At 37.5% G+C, this 24,258-nt stretch overlaps 1 protein-coding gene across 5 annotated transcripts in view; it reads left to right on the forward strand.

Moving 5' to 3' along the window:
* Positions 1-24,258, forward strand: part of GRIK2 (glutamate ionotropic receptor kainate type subunit 2) — a 641,457-nt gene that overhangs the window by 57,509 nt on the left and 559,690 nt on the right. The window contains exon 1 of one of the 5 annotated variants that reach the window (XM_060283849.1): positions 17,858-17,882. The exons of the other annotated variants lie outside the window; for them this stretch is intronic. Within the exon in view, the coding sequence (XP_060139832.1) occupies positions 17,873-17,882 (10 nt within the window). The 5' untranslated portion in view covers positions 17,858-17,872. Of the gene's footprint in view, positions 1-17,857; positions 17,883-24,258 lie in introns of those variants that run through there. 5 annotated transcript variants of the gene reach the window in all.

Consider the following 24,258-nt stretch of genomic DNA (forward strand, 5'->3'; position numbering starts at 1 on the left):
AATGGGAACGTTTTCCAGTTTGGAAAAATAATGAGGAAAATTGTGATTATCATGACTTTCACTCTTTGTGTGTTTTTTAGATTTTATTATTTATTTAACTTATTTTTGGCTGCTTTGGATCTTAGTTGCGGCATGCAGGGTCTTCCGTTGAGGCGCGTGGGCTCTTCATTGCGGTGCACGGGCTTCTCTCTAGTTGTGGCGTGTGGGTTTTCTCTTCTCTAGTTGTGGTGCGCAGGCTCCAGGGCACGTGGGCTCTGTAGTTTGCAGCATGCAGGCTCTCTAGTTGAGGCATGTGAGCTCAGTAGTTGTGGTGCGTGGGCTTAGTTGCCCCAGGGGCTTAGTTGTCCAGTGGCATGTGGGATCTTAGTTCCATGACCAGGGATCAAACCCACATCCCCTGCATTGTAGTAAGGCAGATTCTTTACCACTGGACCACCAGGAAAGTCCCAACTTTCACTCTTTGTTCTTTATAAATTGCTCTGGTAAATTTGCTGTTCAGTACATTGACTAATAGGCTCCAAAATATTACTGAGTCTATTGAAAGCCATTCTGGAACTTAGGTAAGGTATGTAATGACTTGGAGAGTATATAGTTCATGGCCTTCTAATGAAGAAAATAAGAGAAATCTGGGAAATCACAAGTCATTCAGATGGCATGAAATTTTGCAGCTCTAGTAGCAATAGATTTAGAGAGTGAATGTAAAATAAAGACAAGAGGCATCATGGAGCGTTTGTTTAAATGAATTCACAGTAAGTTTGGGAATTAACCTTATTAAGATATGGTAATATGTTATTGTAACATTTCTTCTTTGTTGCTGTTATTAACTCCATGAAGTTTAAAAAGTGGCAGATTGAAAGCCAGTGAATATTCCAGAGATTTGTGGGTCTCAAGACCACATCAAAGATGTGATTCTGGGTCAGTGTAATTTCAGGATCAGCTTCAGAGCTTCTGATCCAGGCTGTAGCTGGCTTAAGATGTGTCTACAAGAGAAAACACTATTTTGCTAGTAAGTAAATGGCGTCTATGTGTGTGGCAGTAACTACTCAGGCTTTTCATCATTGCCTACATAATTTAGGTCAACCCTTTTATTATGCTATTTACTGTATTTTATATATGGTGTTAAAAATACAAGAAAAAAAAGAAATGAAATGAAAGAAAAATGTAAAATAATGAAGAAAGGGAGCAAGGGAGAAAGTGAGGGAAGAAGAGAGGGAGGATGAAATGGAATAGAGAACAGAGAAAAGGCTAGGAAGAGATTTATCTTTGTGTATAGCTCTACCACTTATTACTGGTGTGATGTTTGGTGAAACGTTCAACATCACTGGGCTGCAGTGTCCTCAGTGTAAAAAGAGAGGATATACTACTTGATAATCTTTAAAGTGGCTTTCAGACCTTTTGGTTTTGATACCATGAAAATGTCTGTCTCCTTTCCCACTCCATTTTTTTGTGTGTTCTATACTTTAGACAGATTTCACTACTTCTTACCAGTCTCTAAACCATTCTAAACCATCTCCCTTTGTAGATTAATCACTGCACATTTTTTTCACACCCCTTGTCCTCCAGAAATTCTACTTAACCTTCATGGTTAAGTAGATCTCAGTCGTCATTCCCATTGCTTCCTTGATTGCTGATGCAGGAAAATTCTCCTCTGTCTGCATTACTATAGTACTTCCTGGTTTATACTTCTCTCATAGCTCTTAATATATTTTTATCATCCATTATTATTTGTGTAATAATATATCTGAAGGCAGGGGTCAAATGAGTTTCACTCCTATATCTTTGATAGCTACTAGTAGCTCTTGATTATATTAGGCAGTCAATAAATTAGTTGAATGGAATTGAATTAATTATGGCATTTCTTTTGAGATATTTGTTTCAGTTGTCTTATGGAAGTTAGCCATGCCAAAGCTCCCTTTCTTGAAGATAGCATGGAGTGGCAGGAAAAAAGTACAGAATAAAATCTGGATTTGCACTCCATGTTTGAACTTAATTAATGTGTGACCCTGGATAAATTATTGATTTTTCTGAAACCACATTATTCAACTCTGATGATGAGTGCTACCTACCTCTCAGGATTTTTTTTTTAAAAGAAAGGTGAGGGACTTCCCTGGTGGCGCAGTGGTTAAGAATTTGCCTGCCAATGCAGAGGACACAGGTTCGAGCCCTGGTCCCGGAAGATCCCACATGCCTCGGAGCAACTAAGCCCGTGTGCCACAACTACTGAGCCCACGTGCCACAACTACTGAAGACCTCGTGCCTAGACCCCGTGCTCTGCAACAAGAGAAGCCACAGCAATGAGAAGCCTGCGCACCACAACAAAGAGTAGTCCCCACTCTCCGCAACTAGCGAAAGCCCGCGCACAGCAACGAAGCCAAAAATAAATAAATAAATATTTTAAAAAAAAGAAAAGAAAGGTGAAATAATATATTTAATGTGACTGGCCAGAGGATGTGCCCTCCAAACATCAGTTTTCTTTTTATTACTCTTTTAGTAAATATTAGAAATTTTATTTTGCACTGCTTATTTTGTTTTATGTTAGTTTAACCTTCTTATGGAGGCACTCTTGATATCCAATTTACCTATTAAAGTATAAAACAAGTATTCACTAATATTCAAACTAATATCCAATACTTTATCTCAATAAATAGTTTTCTATGAATTATAGCTTGAAATAATATTTTTATTAATTTAAAATCATTATGTATATAGAAATAAATACCCTCCTATTAATCAATTCATAAAATATGGAGGACATGTTTCTTGTGAAAGTGACACAAAGGATAAAATGGTATTTTGAAAAATATACATAGAAACAGAGCATATGGATATGCAAGTGTAGCATACAGATTTCCGTATGTTAAAACACTTTCTTCAAGAAACATGGCTATAGTATTGATAATCAGTGTGGTATGATGCCATGATTAATTAAAGATTAGAGGCATTCATTTAGCAGTACTAAAAGCCTTCCTAATGTTTTAAGAATGACTTACTCTTAAAGTAGTGGTTCTTAAGCCTGGCCAAATATTAGAACCACCTGGGGAACTTTGAAAAACTTCTAATACCTGAGGGCTCACCCAAAGGCATTGTTATTTAATTGATTTGGGGTTGCAGTGCAAACCGGAGTTTTGGGTTTTTTTTTTACGTTCTCCAGTGTGTGGTCGGGGTTGAGAACTATTGCTCTCAAAGTATCAAATAAGACATTGCTTTTAAATTCCTCCAAAACAGCTTTACTCTATAATTTTTTTTTCCTAAAAAGGTGGCAGTGATAGTATGAAAGATATGTTCACTCAACACCTAAGTTGAGTCATCTAAGCATCAAAAATTGAAGTGCCTTCAAGCAGAAACTAAATAATGCAAACTGTTTTTTTTATTGGAAAGCAAGTTAGGATTCCATTTCAATGTGCTTCTTTATTGCTTTCCTATTTCTGCAAAACAGTATTACAGTCCCATGGTAAACCAAAATGGGCTGAAGAAGGGTGGTGAAACATTAAGAATACTGTCTGAGTGTGGTTGGTAGAAATATCTCACCACTTAGTCTCAGCTTCAACAAAGGATCACACTTCAAATCATATGATTAATGGTAATAAAAGAAAATGACAGTTTTATTTTTGCAGTAAGTTTGCATTTTTCAGTTACTATAAAATTGTGGTTTTCTCTAACATAACAGTGCTAAAAAAACTTTCTGTTCAGGGTATTGCTGAAATGATGTACCAACTTTCTTCACATTAAAGTTTTCAAAATGGATTTCCCTCTCTACATTTCAGTGACCTCCAATAGATAACGTTATTATTCAACTGTAGCCTGCTATTAAGATCAGAATAAGAAATAGCAGCTTTAGATTTTTTTCATCCTTTTTTTTTGTTTGTTTTTGGTCCCTTCTCAGTAATTTCTTTTTTTTATTCATCTCAATTTAAAAAGATTGAGATTTATCTATCCCTGGCAATTTCAAGCTAGAAGAAACAAATTAAGAAAAAAATTAATTGACTTTATTTGCTTTAATGCTGCCAACCCACATTATCTGCTTTCTTAAATGAGTTTGGAATTGCCAGCTTTGAGGGTATTACACTACATTTTTGGTTGCTGCCAGCGTATCCTGAGCAAATTATATTTAAATCAAAGCTAAGCTTCTTAAATATTCATGCTATGCTCTTATTATGGTTTAGAGAAATGCGAAATTAATATTTTCAAACCTGTTACATGGCCAAAAAAATGTATTTGAGCTGTCAGAAATGTGCTTTAAATTGATAATGTTAACTTAGTTTAATAAGGAAAGGTTTCCACAGTCTTATTAGTTATGATGCATTCAAAATGTCTAATTTGTTTGTGATTTTCCAGTCACTAGAGCAATACGAATGTAATCTTTTTCATCAGAAATACATATTGGGATTGCTCCCCAGAAGGTTATGTTGTTAAATGTGCAGACCCTTCCAGTGCATGTGCTCTATGTCTATACTTTGATTTTATAAGCACCCCTTTAGCACATATATGTTAAATTTTATTGCATTAAATTCCCTTCTTGCTTCATTGACATGTTCCTTCAAAAATATACAATTTAGAAATTTTCTATAAAACATCAACTTACTTCCCAGTAACAGGCTTTGAGGAGTCTCAGCTGTTTGAACAAAACATAAGACATCGAAAGGGAAATTATCAAGAAATGCTAAACACCAAATAATTGTTACTTGAAACAGTAAAGGAAGCAAAGTAGGAGAAGCTGAGCTCACCTTTGTATGAGCGGGAAAACTGAGTTATTCCTACTGCAGACAGACACAAGCAGGTGTATTTCATTCCTGTCTCCTCCTGCTTCCCCTTCTCCTCCTTCATCTTCTTAGATTGGTAGCATTACCAACTGCAGATTTAAAGCATCTGACTTTATATAAAACAGGTTTGTTCCTTTGACTTGCCTTCAAGACAAAGAAACACTACAGAGTTAAAAAAATTCCAAAATACTGAAAGCTATTTGTTTATAATCATGGATTTTATTGACAGTGGAATAATCTATGATATATGAGATGGAACATTTTAAAAGCATTCTGTGAGATCCTAATATAAATTCATGAGATACCAGTGAGGATTGCCAGTGTCCAACCTCTAGCCCTCACGTGAGTATGGCCAAGCATGCTAGCTCTTCCCAGCAGGCGAGACCGGGAAGCTAGTGCAGCTGTCCCAGACAAGCCACTGATGCTGTATTATGCCTTCTGTTTAAATGTTCACATTTCAACATAGGAGACTAACCAGTTACGGCAGTGGGCCTAGCCATGAAACTGCTTAGTATAATGTGCCCTAACTGAGCTCTTTTTAGAATTTCGAAAACTAAACCCTTGGAGGGTGCAATTCAACCATTAGCTTTTACTGAATTCCACTCTGTATGTTGTAGTGCTAGAAAAGTTCCAATACATTTCTCTGTGGAAAAACCACTAGTATTTATTTGCTTCCCTGAGCTCTACTGGGCAGAGCTTGAGAGGATTAGAGGAGCATCAGTTTTAATGCTCTGCAAAGAGGATGAATTTAAATTTTTTAAAATTGAGGTATAGTTGATGTACAAATATACAAGTTTCAGGTGTACAACATAGTGATTCACAATTTTTAAAGATTATATTCCATTTATAATTATTATAAAATATTGGCTATATTCCGTGTTGCACTGTATATCTTTGTAGCTTATTTATTTTATACATAATAGTTTGTACCTCTTAATCCCCTATCCTTAACTTGGCCCTCCCCCTTCCCTTTTCCTACTGACAATCACTAGTTTGTTCTCTATGTCTGTGAGTCTTTTCTGTTATATTCACTAGTTAGTTTTATTTTTTAGATTCCACAAATAAGTGCTATCATACAGTATTTCTCTGTCTGACTTATTAACCCTCCAAGTCCATCCATGTTGTTGGAAATGGCAAAATTTCATTCTTTTTTATGGCTAAGTAGTATTCCACTGTATGTTTGCATGTGTGCACGTGTGTGTGTATATATATATGTATATATTTACATGCACATATATACCACATCTTCTGTATCCATTCATCTGTTGAGGCACACTTAGGTTGCTTCCATATCTTGACAATTGTAAATAATGCTGCTATGAACATTGGGGTGCACTTATCTTTTTGAATTAGTGTTTTTGTTTTTTTCAGATAAATACTCGGGAGTGGAATTGCTGGTTTTTATGGTAGTTTTATTTTTAGTTTTTTGAGAAACCTCCACACTGTGTCTCAAAAAAAACAGTGGCTGCACGAATTTACATTCCCTCCAACAGTGTACAAGGGTCCCCTTTTTTCACATCCTCACCAACATTTGTTTTCTGTGGTCTTTTGGATGATAGCTAAGGAAGAATTTAGTATTATTGGTATAAATTTGGTGGGGTCTGAACATTTTTAGACATTGATCATGAACATTTGTATAACTCTTCATTTGATAAGAGCTACATTTCTTTGACATTCAGTGTTAGCTCTACCTTAGGATTCAAAATCAGATCAACAATGCCCAATCATCAGAACTATATTCAACCTTTTAAATTAAAAAGTATGTTTTCAAGGGATGAATTCATACCCCATTTGTGAAATAGAGTGAACAATTTCTCTGTTCTTAAAATAATATGGTGACATTGCTAAGTCAGAATGCAAGTACTCTGTACTAAATGGATAGTGTTTTATGTAAAACATAATAATCAGTTTAAGGTAACCTAAAGGAAATTTTGGTTTTAATAATTAAACATTTTCATATAGAAATGGTATCACATAAAGTTTGGAAAATAGAAACAAGAAAAAAAAATACCTCACTTATAACTTTACCCCCTAACATAATTATTAGCAATTTAGTTTATTTTCTTCCAATTCTTTTATATATTTATTTTTTCATAAGCAATTTTGTATTTGGCTTTTTCACATAAGATTAAATTATACCCATTTTCCCATGTTACTACAAGATCTTTATAGCCATTAGGTTTTTGTTTTTATTTCTTAGGTTTAAAATATTGTAGTTATCTTTAATTTATGGTCAGTTCCATGTGATTAGAAGTCCAGGATTCACTCCAAGATTAAGATTTAGCTCTAACTGTGGAACCTCTTTTTCTTCATAAAAAAAAAGAATGAGGAAGGTATCTGGCCAGAAGCTAACAGAAAGCTAATAAATGAAGGGGGAGCAGCCCAAGATACACCAGTCCATCAGTGAGCAGGTAGCAGGGATAACTGGCATTGATATTTTAATATTAAAAATTATTTCTGCAAATTGAAGTTATTGAATTCACTGGATACTCAAGGATGTCTGAGTAATTAAATGGTTTGTTTTATGCTTAGTTATACTTTTTTAGACTTTCCATAGACTTAAACTGTGGAGACTCTTTGCTTACAAACACTTCAAGTTATGCTGAGGATCCTGGAATTTCTTCAGACATACCTGAGCATTCACTAAGTTTTATATGCAATAAATGTATTATTTTTAATAATGTTTCTTTAATGTTTATTTTTTTATATATAATTCTGAATTTTAATTGCTGTTTGAAATAATTTCATAAGACTGTTTTATTAATGTCTTCCATACTTTATTTAGGGATAATGGCATAGAGCTATTGTTTTGGGGAGTTGTGTATGGGCTGTAGGAGATTGGTAAGGAAAGGGAGCAGAGACTTTTTCTGGCAAAGTGGGTGCATTGCTTGTTTTTGCTCTCTGTGTTTTGTATATCTAAAAAGAAGAAAAAACAAAAGGTAGATAATGTGTCTAGAAAGGCTGGTTGTATTTGTTCCAGTGATTTTAGCAATATGTTGTATTTTGTACACTGAGCCCCCCCTTTCCAAACAATATTCCATAATGCAAGACGTGCTTCTGGCATGACTGGAATGGGATAAGGGCAAAATTCTCAGGAGATTGGGGTTGGGAGTGGGAAGTCATTTTTTTAAAACTTATTTTCTAATTGCCCCAATTCTCTGCTGAATTAATTGTTCCTGTCTCCCTGCTTCTAGCACGCCATGGGCCAGTCTACATTATTATAACAGTGTTATAGGTACCATGTCATAAAATAATTAGACCTAGGTTAAATTTATACTTCCCAAGTTAATTTCAATAGAATATGAACATTTTGTGGAATCCTTATAAATTGAGATTGAGGGCTCAATAATTTTTCTGAATTCTTGTTTAGTGGTCCATCTACCTGGATAATACAGGTAGATAATGGTTTGATTTGAACATCTTCATATAAACTTGTTAAGCCCACATTAATCTTGTGGTCCCATGTAAGTATATTAAGGGTTTAGTAGGAAAGAAAATAATGCTCTTTATGACTTGATAGGATAATTTGTTTTATGTCTGTGTGTGATCTGCTTGTACTGTAGTACTTTGAGTGGTGGATGTGATTCATCAGAATCAGAATTACAGCTCCATAAGCACAGGGTCTGCTTGATATATAATTGAATTAAAAAGCTGGTAGTTTATCCTGAGAAGTGAAGACTTTAGAGAAGTGAAACTCTAAAGGCTAGGGTACAAGAAAACTGGAAGTTAAATGTTGATTTTTCCAAGAACCAGATGTCAGATTTTAGGGAGATCATGTAACACTTTTGGGTTTCTGTAAATGGAGTTTGACTAGACTGTCTTGAAAGTCCATTCTGGATCTGAAATGATTTTTAAATGTAAGCTTGCCCTGGTACCTGAAATTTCAACTACTGCAGTAATTTCTATGGATTAAGGTACTATCTCCACGAAGCTTTTATTAACATGTAACATATTATTGTGAAGGTAATCCATTATCCCAGTAGGACCTACTAACACATTAGCTCAGTTTATCAGATGAGCTGACATTCATCAGAGATATCCCAAAGGGGTATTGGTGTGGGGCCTGACACAGAACAGGTCCTTAAAAAACACTTTCATTATTTGAAAGAGGAGATAATTTGGCATGTTTGATTCATGAACTTGATCTGGAATACAAGATAATTCTATAATAGAGCAGGTCTTGGGGGCTCTAGATACCTTTAGCTTGTTGGGCAATGTCAGGAATAGTGGCACAATTTTAAAAGGGAAAAGAGGGCTGCTGAAAGGTGCATGCACGTTTGAGGAAACACTAAAGGAAAACTTCATTAGCATCATAATGTTTGTATATAGCCTGAATTGATAGGAAAGGATATTATGAATGCCTAGGACCAGAGATGCTTTAGTAGAATCCAGAATTAGATACTGAAATATTTTCAGTTTGAGATAGAATGTTGTTCTTGGAAAAATTTATGGTCAAACTTGCTTAGGCTGAATGTTATTTGTCCAGGACGCTAGTCAGTGGCAGGACTGTGTGGGGAGGGGACAAATGGGATCCTTTAGTTAGAATTGTTCAGAAAATCAAATTCTAAAAAGCAAAGTAGTTAAGTTTAGTCAAATAACCAGTAATTATCTGAAATAAACATTGTCTGTATCTACCGTGCCTAGAACAGTATCTGGCACATAATAATTGCTCAAAATTTTTGTTGAGAGATTGCAAATAATAATTCAGCTTCAAATGTGTATTTGATATGTGCATGTGTGCATCTGTGTGTGAATACAACCTTAATTCGGAAAAAAAAAGAGGTTAAAGAAGAATGTAAGCTACTTACTGTAGTTCTTATTTCATAAATCTTGGGTTCTTGCATTTTAACACTTTTTATTTTCAGTTATATATACTTTTATATCTAAATCTTAAAAGTTTTTCATCTTTTCAGGTTTTTAAATCAGACAAGAAAAAATATGAATTTCATAGATAAAATATAACAAAACAAAATGCTAGAGAACAAATTCAGAGTTTAGATGATTATTTCTGGATTATTTGGGGATACCCAAAACATAGTGAAGTTAATCACATCATTGAAGCAAGCTATGATAAAAATGTGGCATTTGATTTAGCTGACTTGTTGGACTAACTGCCAAACAATTCTAAAGGGAACACTCTGGTGTTTGTGTATGTATGTATGCTTAGGAGAAGCTAAGTATATGAGTGAGTAAAATGACATGCTTATTAAGCTGCAGATATGTAACTGCCAGTAATTAAGCCATTGTATAGCTTATGAGCAAATTCTGAGTGTGTGTCTGTTTTTTCCTTGTGTACATAATTTTAATATCAGCATCACTATTATAAACTAGGTAATTGTAACAGGGTATGGGAAACTTGGCGAGGCATAAGCATATGTTAATCAGTTTGTACCTCTTGAAGTCACTTATTGATTATAAACAAATTCTTGATATCTTTAATGCATATTTAATGGAGAAATTGCTTTTAGAAATTCTGGCAGGATGGTAATATAACTTAACAATATGACACTTAACACCCCTGATATTTATATAAATATAATATTTGTATGTTTATATTATATAAATCTGTGTATAATCTGTGTATAATCTTTATTAGCTAAGATAGCCTACCCATATTTTACTCTTACAGGATATTTAAATTTTTTCATAGCCAATCCTGTCTTTTTTTTTTCTTCCACATCTTTATTGGAGTATAAATGCTTTACAATGTTTTGTTAGTTTCTGCTGAACTAACTGAATCAGCTATATGTATACATATATATGTATACATATATCCCCATATCCCCTCCCTTTTGAGCCTCCCTCCCACCCTCCCTATCCCATCCCTCTAGGTCGTCACAAAGCACCGAGCTGATCCCCCTGTGCTATGCAGCAGCTTCCCACCAGTGATCCATTTTACATTTGGTAGTATATATACGTCAGTGCTACTCTCCCACTTCATCCCAGCTTCCCCTTTCCCCGCTGTGCCCTCAAGTCCGTTCTCTATGTCTGTGTCTTTATTCCTGCCCTGCAACTAGGTTCATCAGTACCGCTTTTTTAAATTCCCCATATATGCGTTAGCATACGATATTTGTTTTTCTCCTTCTGACTTCACTCTGTATGACACATTCTAGGTCCATCCACCTCACTACAAATAACTCAATTTCGTTCCTTTTTATGGCTGAGTAATATTCCTTTGTATATATGTGCCACATCTTCTTTATACAGTCATCTGTTGATGGACATTTAGGTTGCTTCCATGTCCTGGCTATTGTAAATAGTGCTGTAATGAACATTATGATGCATGTATCTTTTTGAATTATGGTTTTCTCAGGGTATATGCCCAGTAGTGGGATTGCTGGGTCATATGGTAGTTCTATTTTTAGTTTTCTAAGGAACCTCCATACTGTTCTCCATAGTGGCTGTATCTATTTACATTCCCACCAACAGTGCAGGAGGGTTCCCTTTTCTCCACACCCTCTCCAGCATTTATTGTTTGTAGATTTTTTGATGATGGCCATTCTGACTGGTGTGAGGTAATACCTCATAGTGGTCTTGATTTGCATTTCTCTAATGATTAGTGATGTTGAGCATCTTTTCACACATTTGTTAGACATCTGTATGTCTTCTTTGGAGAAATATCTATTTAGGTCTTCCACCCATTTTTGGATTGGGTTGTTTGTTTTTGTGATATTGAGCTGCATGAGCTGCTTGTATATTTTGGAGATTAATCCTTTGTTAGTTGCTTCGTTTGCAAATATTTTCTCCCATTCTGAGGGTTGTCTTTTCATCTTGTTTATGGTTTCCTTTGCTGTGCAAAAGCTTTTAAGTTTCATTAGGTCCTATTTGTTTATTTTTGTTTTTATTTCCCTTACTCTAGGAGGTGGATCAAAAAATATCTTGCTGTGATGTATGTCATAGAGTGTTCTGCCTATGTTTTGCTCTAAGAGTTTGATAGTGTCTGGCCTTACATTTAGGTCTTTAATCCATTTTGAGTTTATTTTTGTGTATGGTATTAGGGAGTGATCTAATTTCATTCTTTTACATGTAGCTGTCCAGTACAACCTTCCAAGAAGGTTTGTTGGTCTGTTTATATCTTCTGATTCTTTGATTGGTCTGTTTATGTCTTCTAATTCTTCCTGGTTCAGTCTGGGAAACCAGCACCACTTATTGAAGAGACTGTCTTTTCTCCATTGTATATTCTGCCTCCTTTGTCAAAGATAAGGTGACCATATGTGCATGGGTTTATCTCTGGGCTTTCTATCTTGTTCCATTGACCTATATTTCTGTTTTTGTGCCAGTGCCATACTGTCTTGATTACTGTAGCTTTGTACTATAGTCTGAAGTCAGGGAGCCTGATTCCTCCAGCTCCGTTTTTCTTTCTCAAGATTGCTTTGGCTATTCAGGGTCCTTTGTGTTTCCATACAAATTGTAAAATTTCTTGTTCTAGTTCTGTGAAAAATGCCATTGGTAATTTGATAGGGATTACACTGAATCTGTAGATTGCTTTGGGTAGTATAGTCATTTTCACAATATTGATTCTTCCAATCCAGGAGCATGGTATATCTCTCCATCTATTTATGTTATCTTTCATTTCTTTCATCGGTGTTTTATAGTTTTCTGAGTGCAGGTCTTTTGCCTCCTTAGGTAGGTTTATTCCTAGGTATTTTACTCTTTTTGTTGCGATGGTAAATGGGATTGTTTCCTTAATTTCTCTTTCTGATCTTTCGTTGTTAGTGTATAGGAATGCAAGAGATTTCTGTGCATTAATTTTGTATCCTGAAGCTTTACCAAATTCATTGAGTACCTCTAATAGTTTTCTGGTGGCATCTTTAGGATTTTCGATGTATAGTATCATGTCATGGGCAAGCAGTGACAGTTTTACTTCTTTTCCAATTTGTATTCCTTTTGTTAGTTTTTCATCTCTGATTGCTGTGGCTTCCAATCCTATGTTGGATAATAGTGGTGAGAGTGGACATCCTTGTCTTGTTCCTGATCTTAGAGGAAATGCTTTCTGTTCTTCACCATTGAGAATGATGTTTGCTGTGGGTTTGTTGTATATGGCTTTTATTATGTTGAGGTAGGTTCCTTCTATGCCCACTTTCTGGAGAGTTTTTATCATAAATGGGTGTTCAATTTTGTCAAAAGCTTTTTCTGCATCTATTGAGATGATCATATGGTTTTTATTCTTCAATTTGTTATTATGGTGTATCACATTGATTGTTTTGCGTATATTGAAGAATCCTTGCATCCCTGCCCTGGGATAAATCCCACTTGATCATGGTGTATGATCCTTTTAATGTGTTGTTGGATTCTGTTTGCTAGCATTTTGTTAAGGATTTTTTCGTCTATGTTCATCAGTGATATTGGTCTGTAATTTTCTTTGTTTGTGATATCTTTGTCTGGTTTTGATATCAGGGTGATGGTGGCCTCATAGACAAGTTGGGAGTGTTCATCCCTCTGTAATTTTTGGAAAAGTTTGAGAAGGATAGGTGTTAACTCTTCTCTAAATGTTTGATAAAATTCACCTGTGAAGCCATCTGGTCCTGGACTTTTGTTTGTTGGAAGATTTTGAATTACAGTTTCGATTTCATTACCCATGATTGGTCTGTTTATCTCTTCTAATTCTTCCTGGTTCAGTCTTGGAAGGTTGTACTTTTCCAAGAATTTGTCCATTTCTTCCAGGTTGTCCATTTTATTGGCATACAGTTGCTTGTAGTAGTTTCTTATGATGTTTTGTATTTCTGCAGTGTCAGTTGTAATCTCTCTTTCTTCATTTCTAATTTTGTTGATTTGAGTTCTCTCCCTTTTTTTCCTGATGAATCTGGCTGAAGGTTTATCAATTTTGTTTATCTTCTCAAAGAACCAGCTTTTAGTTTTATTGATCTTTGCTATTGTTTTATTTGTTTCTATTTCACTTACTTCTGCTCTGATCTTTATGAATTCTTTCTACTTATTTTGGGTTTTCTTTGTTCTTCTTTTTCTATTTTCTTTAGGTGTAAGGTTAGATTGTTATTTGAGATTTTTCTTGTTTCTTGAAGTGAGCTTGAATTCCTATGAACTTTCCTCTTAGAAATGCTTTTGCTGCATCCCATCGGTTTTGGATCATCATGTTTTCATTGTCATTTGTTTCTAGGTAATTTTTGATTACCTCTTTGATTTCTTCAGGGATCTCTTCGTTATTTAGCAGCACACTGTTTAGCCTCTATGTATTTTTGTTTTATACTTTTCTTTTCCTGTAGTTTATTTCTAATCTCATAACATTGTCATCAGAAAAGATGCTTGATATGATTTCAATTTTTAAAAATTTTCCAAGGTTAATTTGTGACCCCAAATGTGATCTATTCTGGAGAATGTTCCTTGTGCACTTGAGAAGAAAGTGTATTCTTCTGCTTTTGCGTGGAATGTCCTAAAAATATCAATTAAGTCTATCTGGTCTGTTGTGTCATTTAAAGCTTGTGTTTCCTTATTTATTTTCTGTCTGGATGATCTGTCTCTTGGTGTAAGTGGGTGTTAAAGTCCCCTACTATTATTGTGTTACTGTCGATTTCTCCTTTTATGGCTGTTAGCATTTGCCTTACGTATTGAGGTGCTCCTATGTTGGGTGCATAAATATTTATAATTGTTATGTCTTCTTCTTGGATTGATTCCTGATCATTATGTAGTGTCCTTCCTTATCTCTTGTAACAGTCTTTATTTTAAAGTCTCTTTATCTGATGTGGGTTTTGCATCTCCAGCTTTCTTGTGATTTCCATTTGCATGGAATATCTTTTTCCATCCCCTCACTTTCAATCTGTATGTGTCCCTAGGTCTGAAGTGGGTTTCTTGTAGACAGCATATATAAGGGTCTTGTTTTTGTATCCATTCAGCCAGTCTATGTCTTTTGGTTGGAGCATTTAATCCATTTACATTCAAGGTGATTATCAATATGTATGTTCCTATTACCATTTTCTTAATTGATTTAGATTTGTTTTTGTGGGTCTTTTTCTTCTCTTGTTTCCCGCTTAGAGAAGTTCCTTTAGCATTTGTTGTAAAGCTGGTTTGGTGGTGCTGAATTCTCATAGCTTTTGCTTGTCTGTAAACCTTTTGATTTCTCCATTGAATCTGAATGAGATCCTTGCTGGGTAGAGTAATATTGCTTGTAGGTTTTTTCCCTTTCATCACTTTAAATATGTTCTGCCACTCCCTTCTGATTTGCAGAGTTTCTGCTGAAGGATCAGCTGTTAACCTTATGGGGATGCCCTTATATATTATTTGTTGCTTTTCCCTGCTACTTTTAACATTTTTTCTTTGTATTTATTTTTTACTTTTTTTGTATTTAATTTTTGATAGTTTGATTAGTAAGTGTCTTGGTGTGTTTCTCTTTGGGTTTTTCCTGTATGGGACTCTCTGTGCTTCCTGGACTTGATTGACCATTTCGTTTCCCATGTTAGGGAAGTTTTTGACTATAATCTTCAAATATTTTCTCAGGCTCTTTCTTTTTCTCTTCTTCTTCTGGGACTCCTATAATTTGAATGTTGGTGTGTTTAATGTTGTCCCAGAGGTCTCTGAGACTGTCCTCAATTCTTTTCATTCTTTTTTCTTTATTCTGCTCCCTTTAAGTTATTTCTACCATTTTATCTTCCAGGTCACTTATCTGTTCTTCTGCCTCAGTTATTCTGCTATTGATTCCTTCTAGAGTATTTTTTTTTTTTTTTTTTTGCGGTACGCGGGCCTCTCACTGTTGTGGCCTCTCCCGTTGTGGAGCACAGGCTCCGGACGTGCAGGCTCAGCGGCCATGGCTCACGGGCCCAGCCACTCTGTGGCATGTGGGATCTTCCTGGACCGGGGCACGAACCCACGTCCCCTGCATTGGCAGGCGGACTCTCAACCACTGCGCCACCAGGGAAGCCCCTTCTAGAGTATTTTTAATTGCAGTTATTGTGTTGTTCATCACTGTTTGTGTGCTCTTTAGTTTTTCTAGATCCTTGTTAAATCTTTCTTGTATTTTCTCCATTCTGTTTCTGAGATGTTGGGTCATATTTACTATCGTTACTCTGAATTCTTTTTCAGGTAGGTTGATTATTTTGTCTTCATTTGTTTGGTCTTGTAGGTTTTTACCTTGCTCCCTTGTCTGTAACATATTTTTTTGTCATTTCAGTTTTTTTTTTTTTTTTTTTTTGATGGTGGGAATGTATTCCTGTCTTACTGGTTGTTTGGCCTGATGCATTCAGCACTGGATTTTGCAGGCAGTTGGATAGAGCCGGGTCTTGGGCTGAGGTGAGGACCTCCGGGAGGCCTCACTCTGATTAATATTCCCAGGGGTCTGAGGTTCTCTGTTAGTCCAGCGGTTTGGACTCAGAGCTCCCACCACAGGAGTTCGGGCCCAGCCTCCGGCCTGGGAACCAAGATCCCACAGGCCACGTGGCATGGCGAAAAAAGAAAAGAAAAGAAAAAAATGAGTAGTACAATAACAAAGAATAAAAAACAAAATAAAATTAGAAAGATAAAAAATATATTAGGAAAAATAAAAATATAATTGAAACAACTACAAAAGGTAAAATAAAACCACAACAGAAAAAAGAAAAAAGAAAAAAAAAGTGGGGCGGGGAACAAGCCAAAAGGAGAGAACAATAACAAAGTATAAAGAATAAAATAAAATTAGATAAATAAAAGATTTATTAGAAAAAATAAAAATATAAATGAATCAACAAAAACGAATCAACAAGGTAAAACAGAACCCCAATCTAAAAGAGGAAAAAAGAAAAAAAGCCTTGGCTGTGGGGGTGGAGTTTAGGTGGGGGGTGGAACTTAGGCAGGGGCGGGGTTTAGGGTAGGGCGAGACCTAGGCGGGTGGAGAGGTGACGTTTGAGCGTGGGGTGGGGGCCTAGGCTCAGGAACCACACAGCAGAAAAGGCCCTGGGGGCGGGGCCTAGGCGGGGCGACGTTCAAGTGTGGGGCGGGGCCTCTGCTTAGGATCTGCACAGAAGGAGACAGGCAGTGTGTGGAAAGGAGAGCTTCTGGAGTGTGGAGTTCTAGAGTTTGGAGGTGAGGCCCTGAGTGAGGGTGTGTGGGTGGAGTTTAGGCCCAGCACGTTGGAGGGTGTCACCGAGTGTAGACATAGGGCCCTGGGTGGGGTGCAGCTGCAGGGCTTGGGCTCTGCACAGCAGGAGGGAGGCTCCAAGGGCAGAGGATTAGGCCCCGGAGCGCAACAGGCTCCCCGGTTCCTAAGTGGACAGGGAAAGTGCTGGCCCCTTTCCCTTCCATTCCTCCTTGCCACCACCCCTGTCTCCCCTAGGGTCTCCCCCCTCCCTTGCTGCTGGATCCCCAACCGTGGGTGGGTCCCACTGGGTGTAGGAACTCCTCCCCTCCCCCAGCCGCCCTTCAGGGGTGCTGGTCCTGTAGGTCCGGCCTTTACTTTTGCTCCCCCTTCCTGCCCTCCCGCTCCCTCAGGACCCGCGTGGCTGGAGGGGGCCTTGGTGGGCAGAGGGTCAGGCCCAGGATCTCAGCATGTTCCTGCGGGTCTAACTGGGCAGGGGAAACTTGGCCATGCTCCCTTTTGATCCTCTGCCCTCCCAGTGGTCCCCCAATTTCCCCCTTCGGGCGTCTGATCCCTTCCCCTCCCCCAGTCGCCCCTGAGGGACGCCAGTCCCATCCCACCTCCACTTCTCCTCCCCCTTCACTCTCCCCATGTCCCATATCCTACCTGGTCACTGGGGGTTTCTCCCAACCCCTTAGGTGTCCGTGGTCCCCCACCGGTGCCTGGTAGGTGCCTTAGTTGTGCTGCCAATCCTATCTTAATTAACATTTTGCCTTTCAACTTCTAGAAATAAATGTCCATCTTGGTCTCTGGACAGATTCTTTGGTCTCTGAACATAGCCAAGTTTTAGTTGGTTACTTGCTAAATGCTCCAATGGGTTCTTTCATCCCTTTTATCGAATTAGGAATTTCAACTACATTAATATTTACGGTTTTAGTGCTTCACAAAAGGTTATTCCTTTGCATGTTTTTTTCCATACGACAAAGTTGACTTGGAATTAGAAAATTATAATTTCCTTTGCTTGATTAAACAGCAACTCCTGGGATGTCACAGAATCCTGTGGCAACTACTCTGAATGAAAGCAAAGGTGAAGAGCATCCAATGTGAGAGCAGAATGTTTTACAGTAAGTTTAAAATCATTAAACCTTTCTATAATACCTTTATTTAAATGACGAAAATATAGACTTTGAAATTATTTTATTTTGAAAGGCAAAATGCAAAAGCACATAAACCATCATTTTAAAGAGTCTTTTGTGAAAAATAAGTACTCCATAAAAACACACTGTGCATGTTTTTAAAACATTACAATATAGATTTCTGTTAAATACATAGGAATATTATTGAAATGCTCAGATTAAATTATTTTATTTTTGTTCTATATTCTATATTTTTTTTTCCTTTCTGGGAGGAGATATAATTTTCTTAAAGAAACTTTCCAGAAAAATCTTAACATTAAAACTATATATTGTTCGTATTGTTATTATGCAACTGACTTATCCCATCACAATATGTGAAAAGCTGTGAACCAATCTCTTTTTAGCCAGGTTTGTTAGATACTTCCTTGATAGGGCTTATTCATTCATTTAATTCAGTGTTCCTGATATTTGTCACATTTTAATTCACATAGAAAATGATCAGATTACCTATGGCTGAGTCGGGTAGACAGAAGGATGAGGATGCTGGTAGGTGAAGGTTGCTGGCCCAGGACTTGGGCCACCTTTGCCTCCCTTGGGGCATCCCCCAACCTGTGCACAGTTGAGCGGCTGTGATGTAGGTGACACTCACTGAGTGCTGATGGGCTTGGATTCTAGGCAGCGCGGACACAGAGCTCCATCAGGGTCAGGACCTTCTCTGTATTCTGAGCCTACCACACAGGTGTTCACTTGGTAAAACCTGGCCCACTTCTACTCTGTAACTGGGCTGAGGCTTTAAGCAAAAAGTGGGGGGCCTTTGCCAGTTCCTGGTGAGAACGCCCTATGAAGAGCTAGAGTATGGTTGACATTGGTTTAAAATATTAAACTGAATCTTTTTTGCGATTACGAACCCCAGTTTTCACAAAGTACAAAAGTACAAAGTGTCAAAATTGTCATTTTTTTCAAAGTTGGAGGCCTAATAATAGGAAAAACAAAACCTTCCTGGTCTGCTGCCTTCTGCTTCTGTGCTATTTTCGGGTAGGGGCTAAGGCACCCGCTACACCTTCTTTGCAGGAATGGATTTTTTCTTGACCAGAAGCACAACTGTCAGCTCACACGTAATGAAAACTATCCATGCATGATTTCTAGCCCACTTTGGCAGACTCCAAGGGTCCTTTGAAAGGCAGCTGACATTTCTGATGATTACCTAAATTGAATTGAACCTTTTAATGTTGTCATTTTAAAGCACGTGAGTCCAAAGAGGAAAAAGAGTAATAGCTGTTACTTACTTACTTGTAATGTCATATATATTACATTACATATTATAATTTCTATTGATGTGGAAGAAACCACTTAGTCTTCTGTTTAGAAGGCACGAATACATTTGCTATGCATCTTAAGAAAATCCATTATGATATGTTCGTATCGAAATAACTTTACCAATCTTCGTCAATAGTATATTCACATTACGGTTCTATTCACAAAGAAACTAAACACTTTTTTAGAAAGCACAGCTTATTTGGACATAATAGTGATCATTATTCCTATAGGTGTATCTTAACTATGCAAAAAATGAATATTATAGGAAATTTCAGATTCATAGTTTTTCAACTATATTGGACCATTTCTGGTGGCCAATGAGCAAGTCCCAAAATTCAGAGGCTCCCTGCAGGGTGTCCTCAATGCCTGCCTCCTATTTTCTCACACTTTAAGGGGTGTTCTGCTTTGAAGCATGGAGACTGCATACTGCTTGCTCTTATCCTCACCTGCCATCCTCCAAATTCTGCCCCTTCTATTTCTCCTGCCACTTCCTTCTCTCCCAGTTTTCTAGATGTGCCGTGACAATTTCGAAACCATAGTTAAAATATCACCTCCTCTGTGAAGCCTTACCTAGCTTCTCTCCAGCTTTATATCCCCAAAGCAGAGTGTCACTGTGCTCTCCCTGGGGCCTTTTAGGTCTGTTTATACATGGACACATGTTCAAAGGAGAAGAGACATTTCTTCCAGAGTAACCATTTTATAGACCTAAGAGCCAGTATAGAACATTCTGATAGAACTAATGTAGAGAATAGGTGTTATTCCTCAACTTGAAGTTTGTTTCTTCTTGAGTAGAAGAATAGATCCTAAAGTAAACTTATTATATTAGCAATGTAACACCAGTTTAAAATCTAATTTGTAGCAACAAGCATTCTTAACACTGACAGGAACTGTTGCAAATAAACTAGAATAGTCCTTTGCAGTTTGGGTTACTTTTTTGATGTAGTAAGAATGATACAGTGCATCAACGCTTTGGCCCAATTCATCTAGAGAGAGAGGTATTTACAACCCCATCCTGGAGAAATTAGCATTTAATCTTTGAACAGCAGCGGGTTATCTCCATGTCGAGAATCTTCGATCTTCCCTATGCAATTCCTTCATTTTCTCTGAAGGACACCTGGAAGTATTAAATATGGGTTCTCTAAGATCAGATTTAGTGTCCTTAGGAGACTGAGGGAAAGCACAAGTACATTCCCAACAAGTCAGGTTTTTTGTTTTTGTCTTTTTTTTACTTTGATGAGAAGTCATCTGTCTTTTTTAGTTTGGTTTTACAACAAATTGACACCTTGTAATGAAGTTTATGTCGGTAAATATTTTATGATGAGAGAGGCGACATATAACTATTTTTAACAGCAGTACTTTTAGTACCGGTGTGTGTGTGCCCACTGTGTGTGGATTACTGTAGACATATAACAGGATGATATGACATGGAAATATAACAGGATAACACAACGTGGAGATGAAGTGATAGCTCTTTTAATATACTTTAAGGCAGAAGAGTTAGCTCATTTCCCAGTTCGTAAATCCTGGAGATGAAGCCATGTGGACACATACGTGTTGTCTCTGGGTGCTTATATTGGTTTTCTGTTGCTGACATAACACATTATCTTACAATTCTGTAGGTCAGAAGTCTGCTGTGGGTCTCACCAAAAATTAAGGTGTCAACAGGGCCGAATTTCTTTTCAAGGCTCTGCGGGAGAATCCTTTTCCTGCTTATCCCAGTTGTTGTCACCATTCTATTCCTTGTGGTTGTAGGAATGATATCCTGCTTACTTGCTGGCTATCAGCTGATAGCTGTTCCCAGGTTCTAGTTGCCACCACATTCCTTGTCTCATAGCCTCCTTCCTCCATCTTCAAAGCCAATAATGGCTGATCAAGTCTTCATATTGTGTTTTTCTGACACAGCCGTGAAAAGTTCTCAACTTTTAAGGATCTGTGTCATTAGACTGGGCCCACAAGGAGGATCGTGATAATCTTCCACATCACCTGGTCCACACACACACTCTTAATAACATCTACAAAGTTCCTTTTGCCATGAAACATAACATATTCACAAGTTCAAGGGTTGAAGACACAGACATCTTTGGGAGACTCTTTTTCTAACTATCACAGTGCTGAAGAAAATGATCTTAATAGCTGTCAGTTGCCAAAAACCCTTCAGCATTAGAATACCAGTTTGGGTTAAATTGGGCTAAAGAAAAGGACTGAGTAAAAACTTAGTTTTGTAAGTACTAAAGCCCAAGTCTTTTGAACTTGTAATACTTTTTCTACAGAACCAACATATTAGAGTGTTATATTCCCTGACATTCTTAGCTATTCTCAAGATGTGTGAGGCTGAGAATTGCTTCCCAAGTGTATCTGGTTTTGAATCTCAGTTCTGACTTACTAGCTGTGTGATCATGGGAAGTCATGTAACCTTTCTGTGTCTAACTTCACTTAGATAAAATAGAGATACTAATAGTATCTATTTTGGGATGTTTAATGTTAATATGTTAATATATTGTTCAGCTAGAATTATTAGTACCTAGCACTGTATAGGAGTTATGTATAATTACTGTAGAACCATATATTACTACCAAGTAACCATAAAGTCCTTTATTTAATGTTTTTTTCCTAATATAACAGTATCTGAAACTGGATCCAAGTAATTTTTTTTTTTAAATTGATGGCTGGTTGGAGAAAATCATGAGAAATTGTTGTTTTAATGTTAACAGCGTATTTTCTGTTTCTCAGGAGAAGGTTGAATTCACCTAAGAGGGCAGAATGTCCCTCTGTTTTTAGGAAAAAAATGTCACTTGGCTTTTTCTTTTGGCAAAAGTAAAGTCAAAATGCTGTTGTAAAATAGAGATCTTTAAGATATTGAGCAACAAAATTTCTCTGCTTTACAGTATAATTTTTCTTTTAAATTGTAGGTACAGGTACAGGTGCATATTAGAAATTATCTTTCCTGTTAGGAAATAAAACAACGTTGTCTCTTCTGGGACTCTGGGTGAATAGAAAGCCAGAATTTGGAAAAAGAAAGCCATGGGGAAGGGCTTGTGGCTGGTATGGGGATAGGACAGGCATGGGGAACGGAGAGCCGGTTTGTGCATCATCGTGGCAGGCTGGGACCAAGGAGGTGGCTGTAGTCTTAGCCTGTAGACCTTGAGGACCTGCATATCTATAGTCCAATTTTAATCTTTGTTTATGATTTGAAATTTCCCAAAGACTAGAGAAATGTCTCATTTTACACTCTGGTCTGCTTTTTTTTTTTTTTTTTTTTTGCGGTACACGGGCCTCTCACTGTTGTGTCCTCTCCCGTTGCGGAGCACAGGCTCCTGACGCGCAGGCTCAGCAGCCATGGCTCATGGGCCCAGCCGCTCCGCAGCATGTGGGATCCTCCCGGACCGGGGCATGAACCCGTGTCCCCTGCATCGGCAGGCGGACTCTCAACCACTGCGCCACCAGGGAAGCCCTGGTCTGCTTTTTATCTGTGCTTTGGGGAGTTAAAGTCAGGCCCATGCTGGTGTTTTTAAGGAATTTGTTAAGAGCAAGTTAGTTGGTATAGCCCAAGTGAAGGCAGAATGGAGAAATGAGAGGTTGTGTGCAGAAGAGCAGGGGATTGGACTGGGCTTCTGCCCAAGGGGACAGTTAATATTCAGCCTTGATTTAACAGCCATGCCTATATCCCACAGGGATTCCCACAACTATGGGAGGCATGGTTAGTGAAAGGTGGGGATGGGCTGGGAGGACTGCTAAGTGGGTCTTACAGGGAAGAAGACTTCTAGCAACTTGGAACACCTGTGTTACCTAAGGAAAGGAGTCTCTTATATAAGCAAGAGTTTATAATGTTGAAGGTTGTTGTGTTAAAAAAGCAAATACCTTCCTTTCTACTGATCCATTAAAGCACCATAGGTTAGCAATTAAGCATTTTAAACATTGCAGACATTTATCTTTTTGGTAAATTGTCTATCAAAATGTTTTGTCTGGGGACTTCTCTGGTGGCACAGTGGTTGGGAATCTGCCTGCCAGTGCAGGGGACGCTTGTTCGAGCCCTGGTCCAGGAAGATGCCACATGCCGCGGAGCAACTAAGCCCGCACACTGCAGCTGGCCGCAACTAGAAAAAGCCCGCGCACAGCAACGAAGACCCAATGCAGCCAAGAAAAAAATTAAAAAAAAAAATCAAAATGTTTTGTCTGAAATTTGAATCAAGTACAGCATTATGACAAATCATCATTTCAAAGACTATTAAAATAATCTAGTAACTTAAATAAGGACATTTTAAAGGCAGTGTTTTAAAGACAAAGTCTCCACAGTGTGTAAGAAGCCACATAAAACGTATGAATTAAAAACAAAAAAGAAACCATAATCTATTCCTGAATATCTTTGGGTAGCATTTGTTGATCATGATATCACTTGCTAAGTGCCTTCTTATGATTGTGATGGTTACTACTATTTTTTAAAAGAAATTTGTGATGAAAAAAGTCATTTGGTTTCCCTAATTAAGAGTTACAGAGTGTCTTGATGCCAGGTATAACGTTTGGAATGGGACTGAAATTGGAAGAATATAAATTGTGTTTCATGTTCTGCATTGTTTGTCTCTACATCAAATGAGAAAACTCATTTTCCACTGGGAATATACTACCTGGTCTTTTGGAGTAGTTCTTAAAATCAATTTTGAGAGAATGGTTTAAAATGCCATATCCCTTTCTCAGGGAACCACTTCACATCCACATGAGATAAGAAGGTTCTTTTCTTGCAGCACCTCCAGGAATGTGCCTCCATTCAAGAACAACTGCAGGGTTCTAACCTCCACCAGATGGAGAGAGTCAGGTCATGGGCACAAGGCAAAGAGATTCCAACATATACAGAGAACAGTATTTCCTAAGGTTCGTTCTGAGGAGCACTGGTCCCACTGACCAGTGTTTTGTGTTAATCCAAAAAAGGGTTCACCTGGAATACTGGATTAGATTAGATTATAGACTTTTCCTTGCTGTGAGAATCCTCTGTTCCTTCAAAGCATTAATGTGTAGAGCACATCTCTCAGAGAAGGTAAGATATAAGGTATAC

Source organism: Globicephala melas, chromosome 14, assembly GCF_963455315.2.
Source record: "Globicephala melas chromosome 14, mGloMel1.2, whole genome shotgun sequence".
Lineage (NCBI taxonomy): Eukaryota > Metazoa > Chordata > Mammalia > Artiodactyla > Delphinidae > Globicephala > Globicephala melas.